Source organism: Saccopteryx leptura, chromosome 1, assembly GCF_036850995.1.
Source record: "Saccopteryx leptura isolate mSacLep1 chromosome 1, mSacLep1_pri_phased_curated, whole genome shotgun sequence".
Classification (NCBI taxonomy): Eukaryota; Metazoa; Chordata; class Mammalia; order Chiroptera; family Emballonuridae; genus Saccopteryx; species Saccopteryx leptura.
Window position 1 is genome coordinate 260042313 of NC_089503.1, and position 20248 is coordinate 260062560.

The following is a 20248-nucleotide window of genomic DNA, read 5'->3' on the forward strand; positions in this document are numbered from 1 at the left end:
AATAAGTGGAATGACAAATTAATGTTTCTCACGCTCTTTCTCTCCCTTCTTCCTTCTCTCTAAAACCAATAAATAAAAATTTTTAAAATTTTAGCTTGGCCAGGCGGTGATGGCGCAATGCATGGAGTGTCAGACTGGGATGCCGAGGACCCAAGTTTGAAATCCCAAGGTCACTGGCTTGAGCGCAGGCTCATCCAGCTTGAGTGCAGGGTCGCTGGCTTGAGCGTGGGATCATAAACATGACCCCATGATCACTGGCTTGAGCCCAAAGTTGCTGGCTTGAAGCCCAAGGTCGCTGGCTTGAGCCCAAGGTCACTGGCTTGAGCAAGGGGTCACTTGTTCTGCTGGAGCCCCCTGGTCAAGGGACATATGAGAAAGCAGTCAATGAACAACTAAAGGAGTTGCAACAAAGAATTGATGCTTCTCATCTCTCTCCATTTCTGCCTGTCTGTCCTTATCTGTCCCTCTCTCTGGCTTTCTTAGTCTCTGTCACAAAAAAAATTTTTTTTTAAAGATCACTTCTTTTTCCTTATGAAATCTGTATTTCAATAAAAGCTTGAAAAGAAAAAGGCAGAGCTTGACCATGGGGTGGCGCAGTGGATAGAGCGTAAGCCTGAGACACTGAAGACTCAGATTCAAAACCACAAGGTTGCCAGCTTAAGCACAGGCTCATCTGGCTTGAGTGCGGGGTAGCCAGCTTGAATGTGGGATCATAGGTATCACTTAAGCCCAAAGGTCCCTGGCTTAAGCAAGGAGTCACTGGCTCAGCTGGAGCCCCCTGGTCAAGGCACATCTGAGAAAGCAATCATTGAACAACTAAGGTGTCACAACTATGACTTGATGCTTCTCATGTTTTTCTCTTCCTGTCTGTCTGTCTCTCCTTCTCACAAAAAAAGGGGGGGGGGAGAAAAGAAAAAAGAAAAAGGCAGAGACTGACTGGTGGTAGTGCAGTGGATAAATCATCAACCAAGAACACTGGGGTTGCTGATTCGAGGCCCCAAGGTGGCTGGCTCTGAGCATGGACTTGTCAGCGTGGGATCACTGGTTTGAGCAGAGGAATCATCCACATGATCCCAAAGCTTGCTGGCTTGAGTCCAAAAAGGTCACTGGTATGAAAAGCCTTGAACAAGGGAACTTTGGCTCAGCCATGGTCAAGGCACATGCGAGAAGCAATCAATACACAACTAAAGTGAAAGCAACTATGAGCCGATGCTTCTCACCCTCTTTCTCCCTTCCTGTCTCCCTCTATTCCTTTCTCTCTCTAAAATTAATAAAAAAAATTTTTTTATAAAGTTAGACATAGAATAATGGTATAACTCAGTAATTCCACTTATGAGTATATACCCAGAAAAATTAAAAGGTCTTCAGAACTTATATGTGAATGTTCATAGCAGCCCTATTCACAAATGCCAAAAGGTGGAAACAACCCAAATGACCAATAATGGATGAATGGACAGACAAAATAAGGTGTATTTATACAATTGAATATTATTCAGCCATAAAAAGGAATGAAACACCAACACATGCTACAATGTAGATGAACCTTGAAAACAGGCTGAGTGAGAGAAGCCAGACACAAATGGCTACATAGTATGCGATCCCATTTATATATGTGATATTCTTAGTGTAGGTAGCATGTTAGTATTAATTAATAAAGAAAGAGAGCAAAGGGAGCTGAATCGGACATTAAACCTCATTCACTCGGAAGCCACAGCATTCACAGGCTCCCTAGGGAACTGCTGCATCTTCATCATCCTCAGAGTAGACCTAATCCCTGAAACAGGCAGGAAGAATTGCTACTAGTTATTAGCAGGGATTACTAAGGGAGAGGAGTAAAACAGCAGGGAAAGTCCCTTTGCTAGGCACAAGCACAGCAGAAGGCAAGATGGTATAAGGGGAAGTAAGCACAGGTTCAGTAGAAAGGAGATGATGCAACAGAGCTTTGGCCATGATGAATGGAAGCCAAAGTGGTGACAAAAAGGCGCAGAATCTAGCCTAGGAAAATCTGGAAAAAGGATCAGAATGGATGAGGGCATGGAAACCTGGAAGGTCCAAGAAATGGATTGGTTGGGGGAGGGCACAGCAAAAGATCCCTCAAAGAATTAGGAAGAAGGTTGGACAATTTGAAAGACAGCTTACCTATTTCCAAAAACCAAGAAAATATATGAAGGATTATAAGGAGTCTGGTGGCAGTTGCTACTAGAGCCTGCCTGCCCTTTACATCCTTAAAGGAGTATTATTTCCATTCACCCCAGTAAACTTTGCCACTACCCTTAAACTTCTCACACGCATGTGCCCTTTGAAATTCCATTCTTGTGACACAGCAAGAACCCATTTTCACTGACAACAATATTGTAATTTACAATATGAAATATATATTTGGTTTTCCACCCCATTTCTGGCACCAAGCTCCTTAAATCCTTTGAATTTCCTGTAAAGAGAGTGAGAAAGGTATATTTTGTTATGTTAATGAGGTGACTTTTAGAAACCACACTTAAGGATGGAGGCTGGTGGCCTGTGGAGACAACCATGTGATTAGAAGGTTAGAAGTTCAGCCTGACCTGTGGTGGCACAGTGAATAGAGTGCTGACCTGGGATGCTGAGGACCCAGTTTTGAAACCTTGAGGTTGCCAGCTTGAGCACAAGCTCAACACAGGCTCACCAGCTTGAGCACAGGATCAACATGATGCCAAAGTGGCTAACTTGAGCCACTTGATGCCAAAGGTCACTGGCCTGAGCAAGGATTGACCCCTCCCCCCATCAAGGCATGATGAGAAGCAATCAATGAACAACTAAAGCGATGCAACTACAAATTTATGCCTCTCTCAAAAATAAAATTAAAAAATTAAAAAAGGTTAGGAGTTTCAGTCTCATCCATGACCTCTGGTGAGGGGAGAGAAGAGGCACTGGAGGTTGAATCAATCACCAGTGGTCAATGATTTCATCAGTCATGCCTATGTCAGGAGCTTCCATAGAAACCTAGAAGGATGAGGTCCCAGGTTGGTGAACATGTGGAGGTGCTAAAAGGGTGGTGCATTTGGAGATTACATGGAAGCTCTGTGGCCCTTCTCCATACTTTGCCCTGTGCATCTTTTCATCTGTCTGCTGATTTTTTTTTTTTTTTTAGGTGAGAGGTAGGGAAATAATGAGGCAGACTCCCGCATGTGCCCCAACTGGGATCCCGCAAGCAACCCTGTCTAGGGCCAATGCTGGAGTACCAAGCTATTTTTAGCACCCGAGGCTGACATGCTCTAACAGAGCTACCCTTGGCACCCAAGGCTACACTCAAACCAATCAGGCCACTGGTTGTGGTTGGGGAAGAGGGAGAGAAGGGGGAGAAGAAGGGGTGGGGGAGAAGCAGATGGTCACTTCTTCTGTGTGCTCTGACCAGGAATTGAACCTGAGATGTCCATACTCTAAGCCAATGCTCTATCCACTGAACCACCAGCCAGGGCCTTTGCTGTTGATTCTTATATTTTAATATCCTTTGTAATAAATCAGTAATCTAGTGAGTAAATGGATTCTGAAGTTCCCTGACATGTCTAGCAAATTAATCTAACCCAACAAGGGAGTCATGGTAACTCTCAATTTATAGCCAGTATGTCAGAAGGATAGGTGATAACCTGGACTTGCAATTGGCATCTGAAGAGGAGAGTGACAGTCTTGTGGGACTAAGAGCCCTGAACCTATATGCTCTGATGTTATCTCCAGGTAAATAGTGTCAGACTTGGATTGAATTATAGGACACCCAGGTGGTATGGGAGAATTTTTTTTTTTCCATTTTTCCAAAGCTGGAAATGGGGAGGCAGTCAGACAGACTCCCGCATGCGCCCGACCGGGATCCACCCGGCATGCCCACCAGGGGGCGATGCTCTGCCCCTCCGGGGCGTTGCTCTGTCACATCCAGAGCCATTCTAGCACCTGAGGCAGAGGCCACAGAGCCATCCTCAGTGCCCGGGCCATCTTTGCTCCAATGGAGCCTCGCTGGGGGAGGGGAAGAGAGAGACAGAGAGGAAGGAGAGAGGGAGGGGTGGAGAAGCAGATGGGCGCTTCTCCTGTGTACCCTGGCCAGGAATCGAACCCGGGACTTCCACACACCAGGCCGATGCTCTACCGCTGAGCCAACAGGCCAGGGCAGTATGGGAGAATTTTTGAGGCAGGGAATCTCCCCTCCTGACATTAGAAATTGGATGCAGAATATTTTATTTTATTTTATTTTATTTTTTTATTTTAGAGAGGGGAGGGAGAGAGAGAGAAGGGGGAGAAGCAGCAGAAAGCATTAACTCCTATATGTGCCTTGACCAGGCAAGCCTGGGGTTTCGAACCAGCGACCTCAGTGTTCCAAGTCAATGTTTTATCCATTGCGCCACCACAGGTCAGGCCAAGAGTACAGAATATTAAAAAAAAAAAATCCAGCCCTGGCCAGATAGCTAGGTGGTTAGGCAGTGTTTTTCATCCAGTGTGCCGTGAGACATGGTCAGGTGTGCCGTGGGGAAATTAAACATGGGTCCCCAAACTACGGCCCGCGGAGGCTATTTATCTGGCCCGCCTCCAGCCGCCTCCATCCGAACATAAACATTCCCCTCACAATCCCTCCAGCTATCAGCGACAGAAAGAGTGGAGGCAGGGGGAACGCTCACTGACCAATCACCTTCTAGGATTCATCCCGACCACTAGTGATGAACCAATAATAGGCCGCCTCTCATCCACACCCAGGAAGGTCCCCGTTCGGGCTGCCGCGCACTTGTCATTGTGTGGCCCCAGTAAGTAGTTGAAGCTGCTACTCCTCCCCATGGTTCCCGATTTCTAATCCTGGTCAGGACTGGAGGTAAATGTTGCCACCACTAGATGAAGCCTCAGCCTCAGCTGGTTATGTCTATCCTGATGGTGTATATAGATATTTTACCTTTTTCTTTTTAAAAGAGGCCCCCGCAGAGGGTGATATACAATGCATCACAATGTTATCTATATTGTATATGGCCTCCTGAAGGGTCATCTTCTTAAAGAGCTCAAATCTCTATATACACCATCAAAACAGACAGAACCAAGGCCCCTGCACCCAGCTGACCATGGGATTTGAACCCACAACCTCAGGGAGAACTCTAGTATTTATCAGAATCCTTACCTAGAAAGCAAACTTCTCAATCTGACAGTAGAGATGCTCTGAGGACTTATGATGTTACACAAGTACCCAACATTTTCTAAAATTAATTTTGTCCAGTCTCTATATAGAGAGAGTATTTGCCAAATTGATTTGAACCCACAACCTTGATGAAAGCTCCAGTATCTATTAGCGGGACTGGATATATGAGAGGATACATGGGACTATATATATGAAGGGTTACATGGGACTGTATATATGAGGTTACATGGGACTGTATATATGAGGTTACATGGGACTGTATATATGAGGGGATGTTACATGGGACTGTATATGAAGGGATGTTACGTGGGACTGTATTTATAAGGGGATGTTATGTGGGACTGTATATATGAGGGATGTTACATGGGACTGTATATATGAGGGGGTTATCCTTTCTTATTTAACTTTTTTTTTAATAAATGTAATTTATTTAAAGGACCTCTGCCAGGCATATTTCACTCTTGTGACAGTTTGGGATCTCAGCAAGATGAGCAAGTGACAGTGATGGAGAAGTTTTTGAGAAGGGAAAATGCAAATGCCGAACAGGGCCCTGGACAAAATTCTGACCCAGATGAAGGCCCTAGTATTAGTGGTCGACAAAAGAAAAAAGACAAGACGGTGAGCTCGAGGCAATACAGCGAAAGCTATCTTTCATTTACTTTCACCAGGGATGAGACAGCACCGGCTCCGCTGTGCTTGGTGTGTGGTGAGAAGCTATCCAATAGTGCCATGGTGCCAAGTAAGCTTAAACGCCATCTCCAAATGAAACACCCTTCCGTTCAAAACAAGCCAATGGACTATTTTGTACGCTTACGTACAAACAATGAGAAACAGGCAACTTTTTTGAGAAAAACCACAAAGGTAAATGAGAGAGCCCTCAAAGCTAGCTACCTTGTTGCTGAACTCGTAGCTAAATCAAAAAAGTCCCACACTGTGGCAGAAACATTAATACTGCCAGCTTGTAAAGCCATTGTAAATGAGATGCTTGGCCTTACCGCGGCCAAAGAAAGGCCCTGGCCGGTTGGCTCAGTGGTAGAGCGTCGGCCTGGCGTGCAAGGGGTCCGGGTTCGATTCCCGGCCAGGGCACACAGGAGAAGCGCCCATCTGCTTCTCCACCCCTCCCCCTCTCCTTCCTCTCTGTCTCTCTCTTCCCCTCCCGCAGCCGAGGCTCTATTGGAGCAAAGATGGCCCGGGCGCTGGGGATGGCTCCTTGACCTCTGCCCCAGGCGCTGGAGTGGCTCTGGTCGCGACAGAGCGACGCCTCGGAGGGGCAGAGCATCGCCCCCTGGTGGGCAGAGCGTCGCCTCTGGTGGGCGTGCCGGGTGGATCCCGGTCGGGCGCATGCGGGAGTCTGTCTGGCTGTCTCTCCCAGTTTCCAGCTTTGGAAAAATACAGAAAGAAAAAAAAGAAAAAAAAAAGAGAGATAACTAAAGTGCCTCTCTCAGATAACAATTGCCAGACGTATTGATGACATGTCTGCAGACATTGAAACAGTTGTTTTGGAAAAGGTGCTCTTCAGTAAGAAATTTGCCTTGCAACTTGATGAGTCGACGGATATTAGTGGACATTGTCAGCTCTTGGCCAACGTGCATTTGGTGGATGGAGAAGCCATTAGAGAAAACTTCCTATTTTGCAAGGCACTGCCAGAAAAATCCATAGGAGAGGAAATATTTCGGGTCACGTTGGAATATCTTGATAAAAGCGGGCTTACATGGGAAAACTGCACAGGTGTCTGCACTGATGGAGCCGCAGCCATGGTCGGGCGCATCAAAGGCTTCGTAAGTAGGGTCAAAGAAAGAAACCCAGATGTTATTGTTACACACTGTTTTTTGCACTGTGAGGCCCTTGTTGCAAAGACCTTACCAGCAGGTCTAGCTCCTGTGTTGGATGATGTTGTGAACATAATAAACTTTGTGAAGACGCGACCTTTGAGATGTCGCTTATTTGCATCTTTGTGTAAAGAAATGGGAGCAGAACATAAAATCTTATTGCTCCACATGGAGGTCCGGTGGCTGTCACGCAGCAAAGTGCTGGCCCATGTGTATGAGTTGCGAGAGGAACTTAAAGTATTTCTGACAAATGAGAGGTCCAATTACTCAAAGCTGCTTGCAAGTGATGAGTGGTGTGCAAAGCTGGCATACCTGGCTGGTATATTTCATTATCTGAATGAACTGAACACACGGATGCAAGACCGAAATGAAAACCTGCTCACAAGCACTGATAAAATGAACGGATTCCGTTTAAAGGTGCAGCTCTGGCAACAACATGTGCAGCATGGCAACCTTGAGATGTTCCCGCTCACCGAGAAACAGCATGATGGCAACACTGCTGCAATGTGCGGAGTGATTGGCAGACATTTGAAAACTCTTGAGAAGACATTGTCATTTTATTTCTCTTCAGCCTTCACAGACTGCCTTGACTGGGTTAGGGACCCATATAGCTCAGTATCTGTTGCTGGAAAGGACATGACTTTAAAGGAGCAAGAGGAACTCATTGAACTGAAACAAGATCGTGGTTTAAAGCTAAAGTTTGCTGATCTTCCTTTGGACAGTTTTTGGTTATCTATTGCCAAGGAGTTCCCCATTCTGGCCAACAAAGCTATTTTGACATTGCTCCCATTTTCAACCACATATCTATGTGAGCTGAGCTTCTTAAGCTTGACTGCGATAAAAACTAAAAACAGAGAGAGACTGAGAACTGTTGAGGAAGAGCTTCGTGTGTCTTTCTACCATTCCTGCCAGGATATCCCTTTTGTGTTCATCGAAACAGGCCCAGGTCTCACACTAAGTGAGTATAAATACATTTAGAAACTATATTATTAACTATATGTATAATATGTACTGTGTTAGAGTGTCATTTTGGTCATTTTGGGTAGGTGGTGTGCCCCAGGATTTTGTAAATGTAAAAAATGTGCTGGGCTCAAAAAAGGTTGAAAATCACTGGGTTAGAGCATTGTCCCGAAGCACAGAGGTTGTTGGTTTATTCCCTGATCAGAGCACATGTAGGAGCAGATCATTGTTCCTGTCTCTCTCTTTTCCTGTCTCTCTAAAGTTAGTAAAATAAACTTTTTTTAAATTAAAAAAAAATCCCACTGATTTGAGAAAGAGAGAGAGGGAGGGGCAGGAGGGAAAGAGCGAGAGAAGCATCAACTCATTGTTTCACTTAGTTGTTCTATTTAGTTGTGTACTCACTGATTGCTTCTTGTATGTGCCCTGAATGAAGGTTAAACCTAAGACCTCTGGTGCTCCGAGTCAATGCTTTATCCACTGTGCAACCCAGCCAGGGCCAGGTGTAGAATATTTTAATACAAAATGTTCAAAACAGGCAAATCTATAGACAGAAAGCAGAGTAGATCAGTGGTTGCCAGGGCCTGGGGCAGGGGATGGGAGTGACTGTTCTTGGAGACAGGGTCTCCTTCTGGGGTGATGGAAATGCTCTGAAAAGATGATTGTATAATATAAATGTGCTAAATGCCACTGAACTGTCCACTTTCAAATGTTGACTTTCTTGTTAATTTTCTGTGGAGCATTCTACCTGGGCAGTCCCCAGGAGAGCTAGGGAGGCGAGCAGAGATGGTTTTCAGAGAACCTCCCACCTCTGGGTTCATGGGAACCCAGGTGTTCTGACAGAACTCAGACACAACCCGCATGGCCTGGGTAAACATGTGCAGGTTCCACTTTACCTGCGCCTTCATTTCCTTATCACTAGAGATGGAATGAGTCTGAGTGGAAAAAGAGGCTGTGTTTAACCTTCAGCTGCTGTCAGGATGGGAAGATGAGCAGCTGCTAAGTACCAGGGCTTAACGGGGCGTGGGGAGATTGGGGTTGCCTCAGGACCTTCTGTTACTTGGCGATAATCCCACTTCACAGAGCTGAGGCTGAGTCTCAGGGGGGCTGAAGGCTTGGCTGGCCTCACACAGCCAGTGGGTTTGTGCTGGGGGAGGGACTGAACCCCATTATTTTAGTGGAAGCATTGCTATGTGGCCCCCATTTATCTTTGTACCTCTTGTCTGCACATTTTTGTCATACTTTACACCCCCCCACCATCTGCCTATCTTCTCTGTGGCACAGGGTCCTGAGCAGTAGAGAAAGGTCTGGGTGACTCAGGGGAAAAGGTCCCTGGGGCATCCCATTCCCCTTCACTATCTGGTGGCTAGTTTTGACACTAACCCTTTCTGTCCTAAACTATAGCACCCCAATTCCTTTGTACCTCCTCTCTGGGGCCAGCCAGGGGACTGGGGCCCAGAGTAACTTCATCCTTGCCCCAGCCTTCCAGGAACCCCCAGTCTGGGACAGACAGAACCAAGCACAGACCCTCTCAGCCACATAGCAAGTGGGTGGCACTGGAATTTGAATTATGATCATGTTGATCTCCCGCATGTAGAAAATCCTCACTCCTTGTATATCTTCCTCACAGCCCTGACACAAGTTCTGTTACCACCTTTTACAGATGGGCAAAGTGAGACTCTGCCACTTGAAGCCTCTTGTCCCACGTGTCGTAGCCAGAAAGAGGAGGGGTGGAAAAATGAACCCAGGTTGGCTTCTCTGGAACTGACAGCTGTCCAGGTTGTTGGGACATGGATCAAACAAACTCTTGGAGGCTTTTACATTCGGGAAGAACTATAAACAGACAAAGGGAACTTCAGAGTCCTATACCAGACCTAGAAAGGCCTGGGAAACAGACCAGTGAAAGGCTATAGCCATACGCAAGATCCTCATTGCAGTCATCCCCTACAACCTATGCGCCTACTTGAGCCTTTGGGGCTTGGTTTCCTTATCCATTCATGGAAATGTGTGTAAATGGTGCCTGCAGCCTGGAGTCCAGTGAATGTTGCAGTCTCTTTTTTTTTTTTTTTTTTTGTATTTTTCTGAAGCTGGAAACGGGGAGAGACAGTCAGACAGACTCCCGCATGCGCCCGACCGGGATCCACCCGGCACGCCCACCAGGGGCGATGCTCTGCCCATCTGGGGCGTCACTCTGTTGCGACCAGAGCCACTCTAGTGCCTGAGGCAGAGACCATGGAGCCATCCTCAGCGCCCGGGCCAACTTTGCTCCAATGGAGCCTTGGCTGCGGGAGGAGAAGAGAGAGACAGAGAGGAAGGAGAGGGGGAGGGGTGGAGAAGCAGATGGGCGCTTCTCCTGTGTGCCCTGGCCGGGAATCAAACCCGGGACTTCCGCACGCCAGGCCGACGCTCTACCACTGAGCCAATCGGCCAGGGCCTGCAGTCTCATTTTTAAAACTTTTTAAAAATTTTTTACAGAGACAGAGAGAAAGTCAGAGAGAGGGATAGATAGGGACAGACAGGAACAGAGAGAGATGAGAAGCATCAATTATCAGTTTTTCATTGCGACACCTTAGCTGTTCATTGATTGCTTTCTCATATGTGCCTTGACCGTCGGGCTACAGCAGACTGAGTAACCCCTTGCTCAAGCCAGCGACCTTGGGTCCAAGCTGGTGAGCTTTTTGCTCAAGCCACGAGCCCGCGCTCAAGCTGGCAACATCGGGTTTTCAAACCTGGGTCCTCTGCTGAGGACCTGGGGTCTCGAACCTGGATCCTCAACGTCCCAGTCCAACGCTCTGTCCACTGCGCCACCGCCTGGTCAGGCTTGAATATGATTTTGAAGAATGAGTATGTATTTCCCAATTGAGGATGGGAAACTGCAAAAAACATTCAGTATATGAAGTACCTACTATATGCTTGGCCATGTCCTTCATATATCATGTAACAGTCTCTCCAGCAAAAGTCTCAGTCCTTATTTTCTTTCTCTTTCTCTTCTTTCTTTCTTTCTTTCTTTCTTTCTTTCTTTCTTTCTTTCTTTCTTTCTCTTGTGACAGAGACTGAAAGAGAGACAGAGAGAGGGACAGATAGGGACAGACAGATAGGAAAGGAGAGAGTTGAGAAGCATCAATTCTTCACTGTAGCATCTTAGTTGTTCATTGATTGCTTTCTCATATGTGCCTTGCTGGGGTTCAGGGCTACAGCAGAGCCAACAACCTTGGGCTCAAGCCAGTGACCTTTGGGCTCAAGCCAGTGACCATGGTTGTCATGTCTATGATCCCACACTTAAGCCAGCAACCCCGCCCTTAAACTGGTGAGCCCGCGCTCAATCCAGTGACCTTGGGGTTTCAAATCTGGGTCCTCCGCATCCCAGTTCCACGCTCTATTCACTGAGCCACCGCCTGATCAGGCCTTATTTTCTTTTTAAAAATATTTTATTTATTTCCTGACCAGGCGGTGGTGAAATGGATAGAGCATCGACTTGGAATGATGAGGACCCAGGTTCGAAACCCGAAGGACACCAGTTTTAGGGGCTCATATGACTTGAGCATGGGGTCTCTGGCTTGAGCGTGGCATCACAGACATGACCCCATGGTCACTGGCTTGAACCCAAAGGTCTCTGGCTTGAGCAAGGGGTCACTGGCTTGGCTGGATCCCCTGGTCAAGACACATATGAGAAGCAATCAATGAATAACTAAAGTGGCACAAATACAAGTTGATGCTTCTTGTCTCTCTCCTTTCCTGTCTCTGTCTCCCTCTCAAAAAAACTTTTTATTTATTTGAGAGAGAGAGAGAGAAAGGCAAGGGGGAGGAGTGCGAAGCACATCCCTTGTAGTGGCTTCTCATATGTGCCTTGACTAGGCAAGCCTGGGGCTTTGAACCAGTGACCTCAGCATTCCAGGTGAATGCCTTATCCACTGAATCACCACAGGTCAGGCTTAGTCCTCATTTTCAAAAGGAAGAAATAGAGGTGTGATGGAGATGAATAACTTGTTCCAGGCAACACTTTTTGGTTGTATCTGGCCGTTCCTCCTCTGCTTTGTTTTTCAGCATCTTCAGATTTTAGCCCTAACCAGAGAAGGGAGAGAGGAAGCACCATGGGGAAGAAACCCATTTCGTAAGCTCTTGCTATGGAATTTAGCACATAATGATTTTTTTGAGAATATCATTCTTCCCATAAACCTACCAAGCTTGGATGATGTCCCTATTTCACAGAAGAGGATACTGAGGCTCAGAGGCACCCTAGGTGGGAGGTTTCCAGCTTCCCCAGGAGCACCACCCACCAAGCATCTCTCTCTCAAAAGCAGCCACAGACCCTGCCCAGCTGTGGACCCTTGAGTGTTTACTGTGCACCCCGGGCGGGCTGGACTAGGCAGGCGGGGGCGGACAAAGTCCGGGGAATATAAAGGCATGGCCAGCAGCGTCCGGTCAGTCCCAGCTCAGAGCACGAGGAGTATATCCATTCACCAGCAGCGCCCAACGGCTCCGTGCTGCCCCGCGATGCTGCTGCTGCCGTTTATGTTCTCGTGGCTGCGGTCGGGAAGCGCCCTCATCTAGCCCAAGAGCATCTCTCAGCTTTCCCAGCTCCCTTCGACGCGCACTCCAGTCGGTATGTTTCCAGATTCCAGGAGTTGCAGAAACGTTATGAAGATTTACTGACCAGGCTTCCAGCGAACCAGGCCCGGGAAGATTCGAACGCAAACCTCATCCCTGCGTCTCAAGTCCAGATACTCACCCCAAAGCGTGAGGGAAATTTCATCCCCACCCGCGATCCAAGCAGTATCTATCATCTAACCCAGTGGTCCCCAACCTTTTTTGGGCCACGGACCGGTTTAATGTCAGAAAATATTTTCACGGGCCGGCCTTTAGGGTGGGACCGATAAATGCACAAAATAAAATTATGCAACCGGCGTAAAAACTGTGGTATTTTTAAATATAATTGTCGGACTTACGAGACAAGCGTCAAGAGTGAATCTTAGATGGATGTAACGGAGGGAATCTGGTCATTTTTTTAAAACATCGTTTAGACTTAAATATATATAAAACGGAAATAATGTAAGTTATTTATTCTTTCTCTGCGGACCGGTACCAAATGGCCCACGGACTGGTACCGGTCCGCGGCCGGGAGGTTGGGGACCACTGATGGAACGGTTAGATTCTAACCAGTAGTTTTGAGTCATAGAGCGTGGCGCCAAGACTCAGTTTCCCAACGTGTGAGCGAGAGAAGAACGTCCTCCCTTGGGGTTGATGGAGGAGCTAGCATCCCTGTTTGCTTTGGGAGCAGGCGAGACTTAACTAACGTGAGAGAAGAGAGTTACATCTCCTTGGATACCAGATGGGGAAACTGAGCTCAGAGAAGCGAGTGGCTTTCCTGAGGGTGCTCAGAGTCTGGAGAGACCTGAGACGAGGTGGGGCAGGGGGCGCGGTCCCTGTACTTGGATGTACTTGGACGGGGTTTGAGGGAGGGTGAGATCCAAGAGGAAGAATGCAGGGGCGGGGCGAGGTATGGGAGGAGGCCTAGGTAGGATTTAGCAGTGCACAGCGACTGGCAGAACCCACTCAGTCTGGTTCCGAACTTGAGGGAATTGAGTTACAAGGCATTGCTAAAGTCGCACATGATAGGTGTCTTGAAAGAAGGAGAGTATTTTCGCGCCCTCCACGGAGGCTCCGGGAGGCGAGAGGGCGGAACAGAATCTGGGCTGCGGTAGGAACTGGGAAGGGTGGTGGAGGGGGTGGCAAGCCAGAGGCAGCACTCTTATCGACCTTAATCCCTTTGATGCTTTGAGACTCCGGGTAATCCTTTCTGAGCCCATGGTACCCCAGTCTCGGTAGTATCCCCATCACCTGTACCAGTCTGGGGCTCTGCGAATCCCAGGGAACTCGGTACCCTTCATTTCTCAGGTAGGAAACCGAGTCCCAAAGAGTTGAAAACACAGTGGGTCTTGCTGAATCCCTAGCCCCGGGCACTTAGTAGACCGTCAATGAAAATTTTTCTGATTGCCAGGAAGAGGCAGAATCAGCATTTGAATCTCAAGGTCTCTAAATAGTGAATATTTATTCATTCCTTCAAGTATTTACTAAGCACCTACTGTGTGCCAGGCCTGGTGGTGTCTAGGCAGACAGAAATCCCTGCTGAGGTTCTAGTAGGGGCTATGAAATGATATACAACCAAATAAAACAAGGTGGTGCCTATTTAGACAGGCTGGAGAGATTCGGAGAAAGTGTGGCTGGTGGAGGAAGCAGTTTATGCAATATTCCTAGGGTGGAATCCAACCTGGCCTTTGGGAGGAAAAGGGCACCCTCACGTCCAGCACATAGTAGGCCCGTGGGTAACTGGAGCTTCCTCTCTCTTCCACAGTGATACTTGGACCAGGAGGCCACCTGCACCTGGGCATCCCCTGGGCCAACCTAAGGGGCTTCCCGCATCTTCCCGCCTGCATCTAGCCCTGCTCAGTCTGTGTCCGACGGAGTCGAGCTCGTGGGATGTGACGCGACCGCTGCAACGTCAGATCGGCCTCGGTGTCTCCCGAGCACAGCCGCTCCGCCTGCATCTGACGCCGCAGCTATCTGATCGGTTGCTGACTGTATCGCCTTCTGCTAGGGTCCGGCTGGAGCTGCACTGACAGCTACGCGCCGGCAGGGGACGCCGCAGCGCGCATGCGCGCGCCCAGGACGGCTGCCCGCTCGGGGAGGGGCGTTGCTGCCGCCTGCAGAGCTTGCGCGTCGCTGGAGGACTTGGGCTGGGCCGACTGGGTGATGGCGCCACGCAAACTGGATGTGCGCATGTGCAGCGGCGCGTGCCCAAGCCAGTTCTGGTCGGCTAATAGGCATACGCAGATGCTGGCGCGTCTGCACCGCTTGAACCCCGAGGCCGTTCCTGCGCCGTGTTGCGTGCCCGCCAGCTACGAGCCAGTGGTACTCTTGCACCGGGACAGCGAGGGCCGCGTGTCCCTCACGCCCTACGACGACCTCGTGGCCAACGACTGCCATTGCTTATGAGCGGACCTAAGCATTCACTAACAGCATGAGCTCAATGGAGGTGACCTCAGCCCTTGCCCGTTGAATGGAATGGGCTAGTAGGTTCTGAAATACTCTATTATGACCACTGCTATCGGCGGCCTCCCGCCCAAACTGCTGTATTTATAAGTTGGTATTTATTATTAATTTATTGGGGTTACTGGCCTGGGGACCAGAGGCCGGGGTGGGCTGGTCCATAAGGGTGTGCATTTATTTAAACTCTGGTAATAAAAATGGAACTGTCTGACCTGACTCCTGTGATGCCCAAATGGAGCTGGAGACATTGGGAAGAGCCCACCCCTCCCTGGCTTCATTTCCCACGGGGGACCTGATATAGGGGTGATTGGAAGGGTTTAGGGAATGAGCAGCAGGGCATTCTTAAAGATGACAGGAAGCCTGGCCTGTGGTGGCGCAGTGGATAAACCTTCGGCCTGGAATGCCAAGATTGCCAGTTCGAAACCCTGTGCTTCCCTGGTCAAGGCACATACAACAAGCAAGCAATGAACAACTAACATGAAGCAACTATGAGTTGATACTTCCCATTCCATGCTCCCCTTTCTCTCTTGTCTCTGTAAAAACCAATAAATAAAGTATTAAAAAAAATGACAAGAAATTGGGTGGTGCTTATAATGACCTCAAGGGCAGCTTGGGACATGCCTCTCTTTGTCTCCATGCTTGTCTAGCTCCCTGTTTCTCTGGGTCTTGGTTTCCATGCCTTCTCATCTCTCAGTATTCCTGTTTCCTAACGAGTTAAGATATATGGTATATTAGAGCCAAAACAGACAGACCAATTCTAATATTGCATTGAGTTACAAAAATCCCTTGAGGTTGGTGTAGGCTGCACTGGAGGCTGACTGAGTCTGGGGGACTGAGACCCACGGAGTTATTGGAGTTAGGACTTGGACCCATGCCTCCTGAGGCCCTACCATAGTTCGGCATCTGTATTAGGATGTTTAAGAAAAAGGAGAAGGCATTCTGGGCAAAGGGAATGGCATGGGTAAATGGCTTAGGGAAATGAAAGCTTGAGGAGCGAGGTAGGCTTGGTGGGGAAGAAGCCCAGATCAGAAGGGCAGATGGATAGGAGAGGACAGTAAGGTGGGCAGGGTTGGATCATGTAGTCCTCAAGTACCCCACTGAGTATCCAGGACAATAGGAAGCCATGGAGGGTGAGTGAGCAGGAGAGGGGCACAATCCCGATTCATGAGTTACAAAAATCCCTTGGGGTTGGTGTGGGCTGCACTGGAGGCTGAGTCTAGATGCCAGGTGCTTGGGAAGGGGGCCTGAGAGGGATAGAGGGGAGGGACTTGGGAGAAATTCAGGAGTCTTGAGAGTTCAGGAAGTCCTACTGAAAGGAACCTCCTCCCTATCAGTCAGCAGCTTCATCAGCTCCGTGGTGTTTATTGAGCACCATCTGCATACTGAGGAAAGTGACAATGGAGTTTACAATTTGAACCTCCTGTGTCTATGTTGGTGTCTCTCCTCTTCCCTTTCTAGCAGCTGAGGGGGCTGAAGAGCAGAGCAGGGGACGGAGCTACAAGAACAGTTCTTCCCTGTCCCCATTCTTCAGACTGGGAGACTGAGGCCAAGGGAGATCTAGAATGGCCTGGATCACCTGGAAGGAGGAAGGCTGGAGATCAGGCCATTGCAGGCTCAGTGCCCGGGGATCACGTACTCCTCTTCGACTGGTGGGGCCTGGCCCAGGAACTGCAGGTTGCCATAGACGGGCTGGGAGGCCTGCTGGAAGCCCTCATAGTTCATATAGAAGTCATTGTCCTCTGAAGGGTGAGCCCTGTGGAGACAGATCAGTGGGAAGGAAGACTGGAGGTAGGCACATCTACTTTGAGAGGATAAAAAAATTCAGGGTGACCAAATCCACTCTTAATAATTACATATCAGGAAACTGAAGCATGGGGTACTGTTCCCCCAGCCTGCAACTTTCTCTGAGGAATGGAAGTCAGTAAATCTGGGAAGATTCTGTGGATTCAGCATTGTAATGCTGTGGTCCGAGGACCTCGAGCCATTGTAGCATTTTTTTTTTCTTCCTTAAGTTGAGATGGATGCTCATTTTTTACATTAAAATCTAGTCTTCAGTTTCCTCTTGAAGAAATTGCAAGCTCTGGTCACACCAGCCACATGAATATAAATGGCTGGAGACACTGTCTGCCCCTATAAATAGGAAATGTTTCCACAGTCCCTGAAACAGCAATTTTGTGGCCACAATATAAAGATTAAGTCTCAGGCCCTTGCTAGTTGGCTCAGTGGATAGAGCGTTAGCCCAATGTAAGGACATCCAGGGTTCAATTCCCAGTCAGGGCACACATGAGAAGCAACCATCTGCTTCTCTTTCCCTCCCTCTCCCCCTTCTCTCTCTCTTCTCTTCTCACAGCCAGTGGATTGATTGGTTCAAACATCGGCTTTAGGCGCTGAGGATAGGTTGGTTGATTTGATCATTGGCCCCAGATGGAGGTTGCCAGGTGGATCCTGGTCAGATCCCAGTTGGGGCATATACGGGAGTCTGTCTCTATCTCCCCTCCTCCCACTTAAAAAATTAATTAATTTAAAAAAATTAAGTCTCTGATGCTTAGTTTCTACATCCATAAAATTAGTTGGGGAGGAAGATGCTTCTTAGGAATGTCTACCTCTTGTAGGCAAGACCCCAGAAAAGAACTCTACTGCCTTCAGAACATCCTAATTCCACCATAGGTCCTCCTATAACAAAGGCCACTTTGGGTAAGTAGTGTCTATCAGTCATTCATACTTTAGTATGAATTACTTTAAACATATATGGTTGTACAGGGATGGACAGGACTGGGATTCAGTATTTGTTTCCTACCTCTGCTTCTGACTTACTGTGTGACCTTGGGCAAGTCATTTCCCTTCCTCCCACAGCCTATCCTGCAACTGTAAAATGTAGAGTGGGAATGATATCCAGTCCTAAGTGTGTTTGTAAGAGTCTGGCCCTGAGCCCTTTGTGAGGCAGAGGTGAATGAACATCAGAGCACAAGCTGCTTTAGCAAGTCTAGTTCTTTCAAATCATTACCATAGAACACTTCTTCTTTTAAGCCATATTTTCATCTGCTTTGCATATTCTCTCATCTCCCTTCAATAGGCTTCCACCAGCCTCCCCACATGTGGATCTTGCTACCCAAATGCAGCCAGGACCCTATACCCTTCTTATTTGGATCCTCCCAGCCCCTTCAGCCTCTGCTCTGATGTCTTACTGTCTGCAAACCCACTGACAACAGATTCTCTGTTCTCTCCCACCTCCTGATATTTGTTTCTTCTAGTGCCTCCCTCTGAAATTCCCTCCACTCTTCATCCAACCTGGAAAAGTTGAACCTATCTGTTTAACTCCAGCCTGGTCTAGAGGCATTGCGGCTTTGTAGGAGAAAATGGACACAGATGGCTTTCTTAGCATCTCCCATGTGTCAAAGGGAGATGGAGGAGAGCTGTTCCCATTACACAGAGACAGAAACTGTGGTTCAGAGATAGCTCAGGGTTGTGTGAGATCTGCACTCAGGCTGCTAACTGCTACCACAGAGTCCCCATTCTGCCTAGCGTACTTGCCTCTTCTTTTCCTGTCGTTAGTGGCTAGAAACTGGGTTTATAGGTCATGCAGTAGGAGCTTGTTCCATCTATAGGAACTCACTTCATTTTTACCCCAACACCATGAAGTAGGTTGCTTCATGGTACTATTTTCCCCATTTTACAAGTGAGGAAACTGAGGCCCAGAGAGGGAAAAACTACTTTCTCAAGGTCACAAAATCTGCAAGAGGCAGAACTGGGATTTGAACCCTGGCCGTCTGGCTTCCAAGTCTTACAGGCAAATATGTGTGGATCACTCACCTATGTTTGGCCCACTGGTGCTCGCCAGGTGGCTGGCCTATGAACACATTCTCATAGTCAGGCGTAGGGGGTCTGGGCAGGTTGGCCACTGGTTGCTTAGGGCCAAGCTTTTGGCTACTGTACTTTGGCTGTCGGCGTGAACTGGGCCTGGGACCATCTGGAGCAGCCCATGTTTTGCCTAGGGTCAGGCTACTGGGTGCCTGGCGTGCCCGGAGTCTCCAGGCCAGCAATGGGCCAGCTATGGAGAGTCCAAGAAGCAGGCTTCCACTTGCCACCAGTGCCCCAATGGTTGTTGAGGCCAGGCCAGAGGAGCAGCTGACATTCAGGAAGTTGGTAAGGTTGTACCAGACGCCAATGCCTGCTTCCAGGCACTGCAGAGGCAGCTGGTCAGAGCAGTTGTCCCTCCGGACTTGGTACCAGGGGGCCAGGACGCAGCGGCAGTCAGCTCTCAGGTCAAGGTCACAACGTGCTGCCAGCATTGTGTCCACGTGGTCCAGAGGGTTGTCTGTCACAATCAAGGTCTTCAGCTCTTTCAGGCTAGCAAAGAAGGATGATGGGAGCTCTTGCAGGCCGTTCCCAGACAGGTCGAGGAGGAGCACGCTGCTGGCCTGCAAAGACCTGTTCCAGAGTGGGTTTAGGCCTTGACCGCTAAAGTTCAGGCAAGTGACTGTGAAATTCGTAGTCCAGGCCACCTCCTTTGAGGACACGTTGCAGGACAATCCCAGGCTGCCTGGATCCTGTACTAGCAGCAGCAACCACAGCACCCATGCCAGGGTAACCCCCATTCAGGCAACCTAGGCAGAGACACAGGAATCTAAGCCCTGACCTCCGCCTGTGGTCACCCTCACCCTCACCAAATAGACCTGGGTTTATTATTAGGTTGTTGTTTTTTTTTTAATACCTCAGAACAGCTCAGACTGCTTCTAGTAATAGGCAGCCCCTCACTTGCTCTCTCATTGTTTGGCTCTGGCCTCCAACTCTGTCTCTCCTCCAGGGAATGGGTACATAAACCCGGTGCCCACCAGGCTTGGATAGAGAGGAGGAGACTCAGCCCAGGCATCCCCTTCCCCTTCTCCCAGATGAGTTCCTTGGGCTTGGCCCAATTCCCCCAACATTTTGGGCGGCCTTATTGGCTAAGACGGGACCATATATAAATGAGCGCTTGCCCCACAAATGCTCCCCACAACTATGGGGACTTGGAGTTCTGGGCTGGGTTGGGTGGAGTGGGGGCTGCCCAGCTCTCATTTACAGCTCCAGCCTACACCCAGGTTCTGGCCTCCACCCTACCTTTGCGGTCTCACTGCCACCCCTTTACCTGGGTGGTACTGGAAAGCTCCCACGTGGAAGAACTTTGTGGTGGCTCACCTGGACCCAGGGCCACAGCGGTCGGCACCCTCTCAGATCCCCTGTAGTTCCTGGTGCTCCTCAGACCCAGCAATGCAGGGGAAGAGGAACTGGTGTC

The 20248-nt window shown here is 48.7% G+C and overlaps 2 protein-coding genes across 4 annotated transcripts; one reads left to right on the forward strand and one right to left on the reverse strand.

Moving 5' to 3' along the window:
- Window positions 1-12284: 12284 nt before the first annotated feature.
- Window positions 12285-16192, forward strand: GDF15 (growth differentiation factor 15). The gene is given in 5 exon segments (XM_066349979.1): window positions 12285-12472; window positions 12475-12666; window positions 14282-14326; window positions 14329-14644; window positions 14646-16192. Coding segments are annotated over 5 exon segments (969 nt in total). The 5' UTR covers window positions 12285-12333; the 3' UTR covers window positions 14923-16192.
- Window positions 16193-16321: 129 nt separating this feature from the next.
- Window positions 16322-20248, reverse strand: LRRC25 (leucine rich repeat containing 25). 3 transcript variants are annotated; one of them, XM_066349997.1, is made up of 3 exons: window positions 20152-20248; window positions 18787-19580; window positions 16322-16729 (listed from the first exon to the last, which is right to left on the reverse strand). In XM_066349997.1, the coding sequence occupies exons 2-3, from the start codon at window positions 19569-19571 to the stop codon at window positions 16591-16593; spliced, it is 924 nt and encodes a 307-aa protein (XP_066206094.1). In that variant the 5' UTR covers window positions 19572-19580; window positions 20152-20248; the 3' UTR covers window positions 16322-16590. The 3 variants fall into 3 exon arrangements, with proteins under 3 accessions (XP_066206094.1, XP_066206103.1, XP_066206086.1); XM_066350006.1 differs by having other exon boundaries at window positions 20074-20221; XM_066349989.1 differs by having other exon boundaries at window positions 16323-16729; window positions 20102-20221.

What these genes read in the sequence shown, in the direction of transcription:
- LRRC25 (XM_066349997.1), bottom strand. Translation starts at nt 19,571, where the DNA reads ATGGGGGTTACCCTGGCATGGGTGCTGTGGTTGCTGCTGCTAGTACAG. An exon ending in CACCAGTGGGCCAAACATAG is followed by an intron (nt 16,730 to 18,786) that starts GTGAGTGATCCA and finishes CTGTCTCCACAG; the next exon opens with GGCTCACCCTTCAGAGGACA.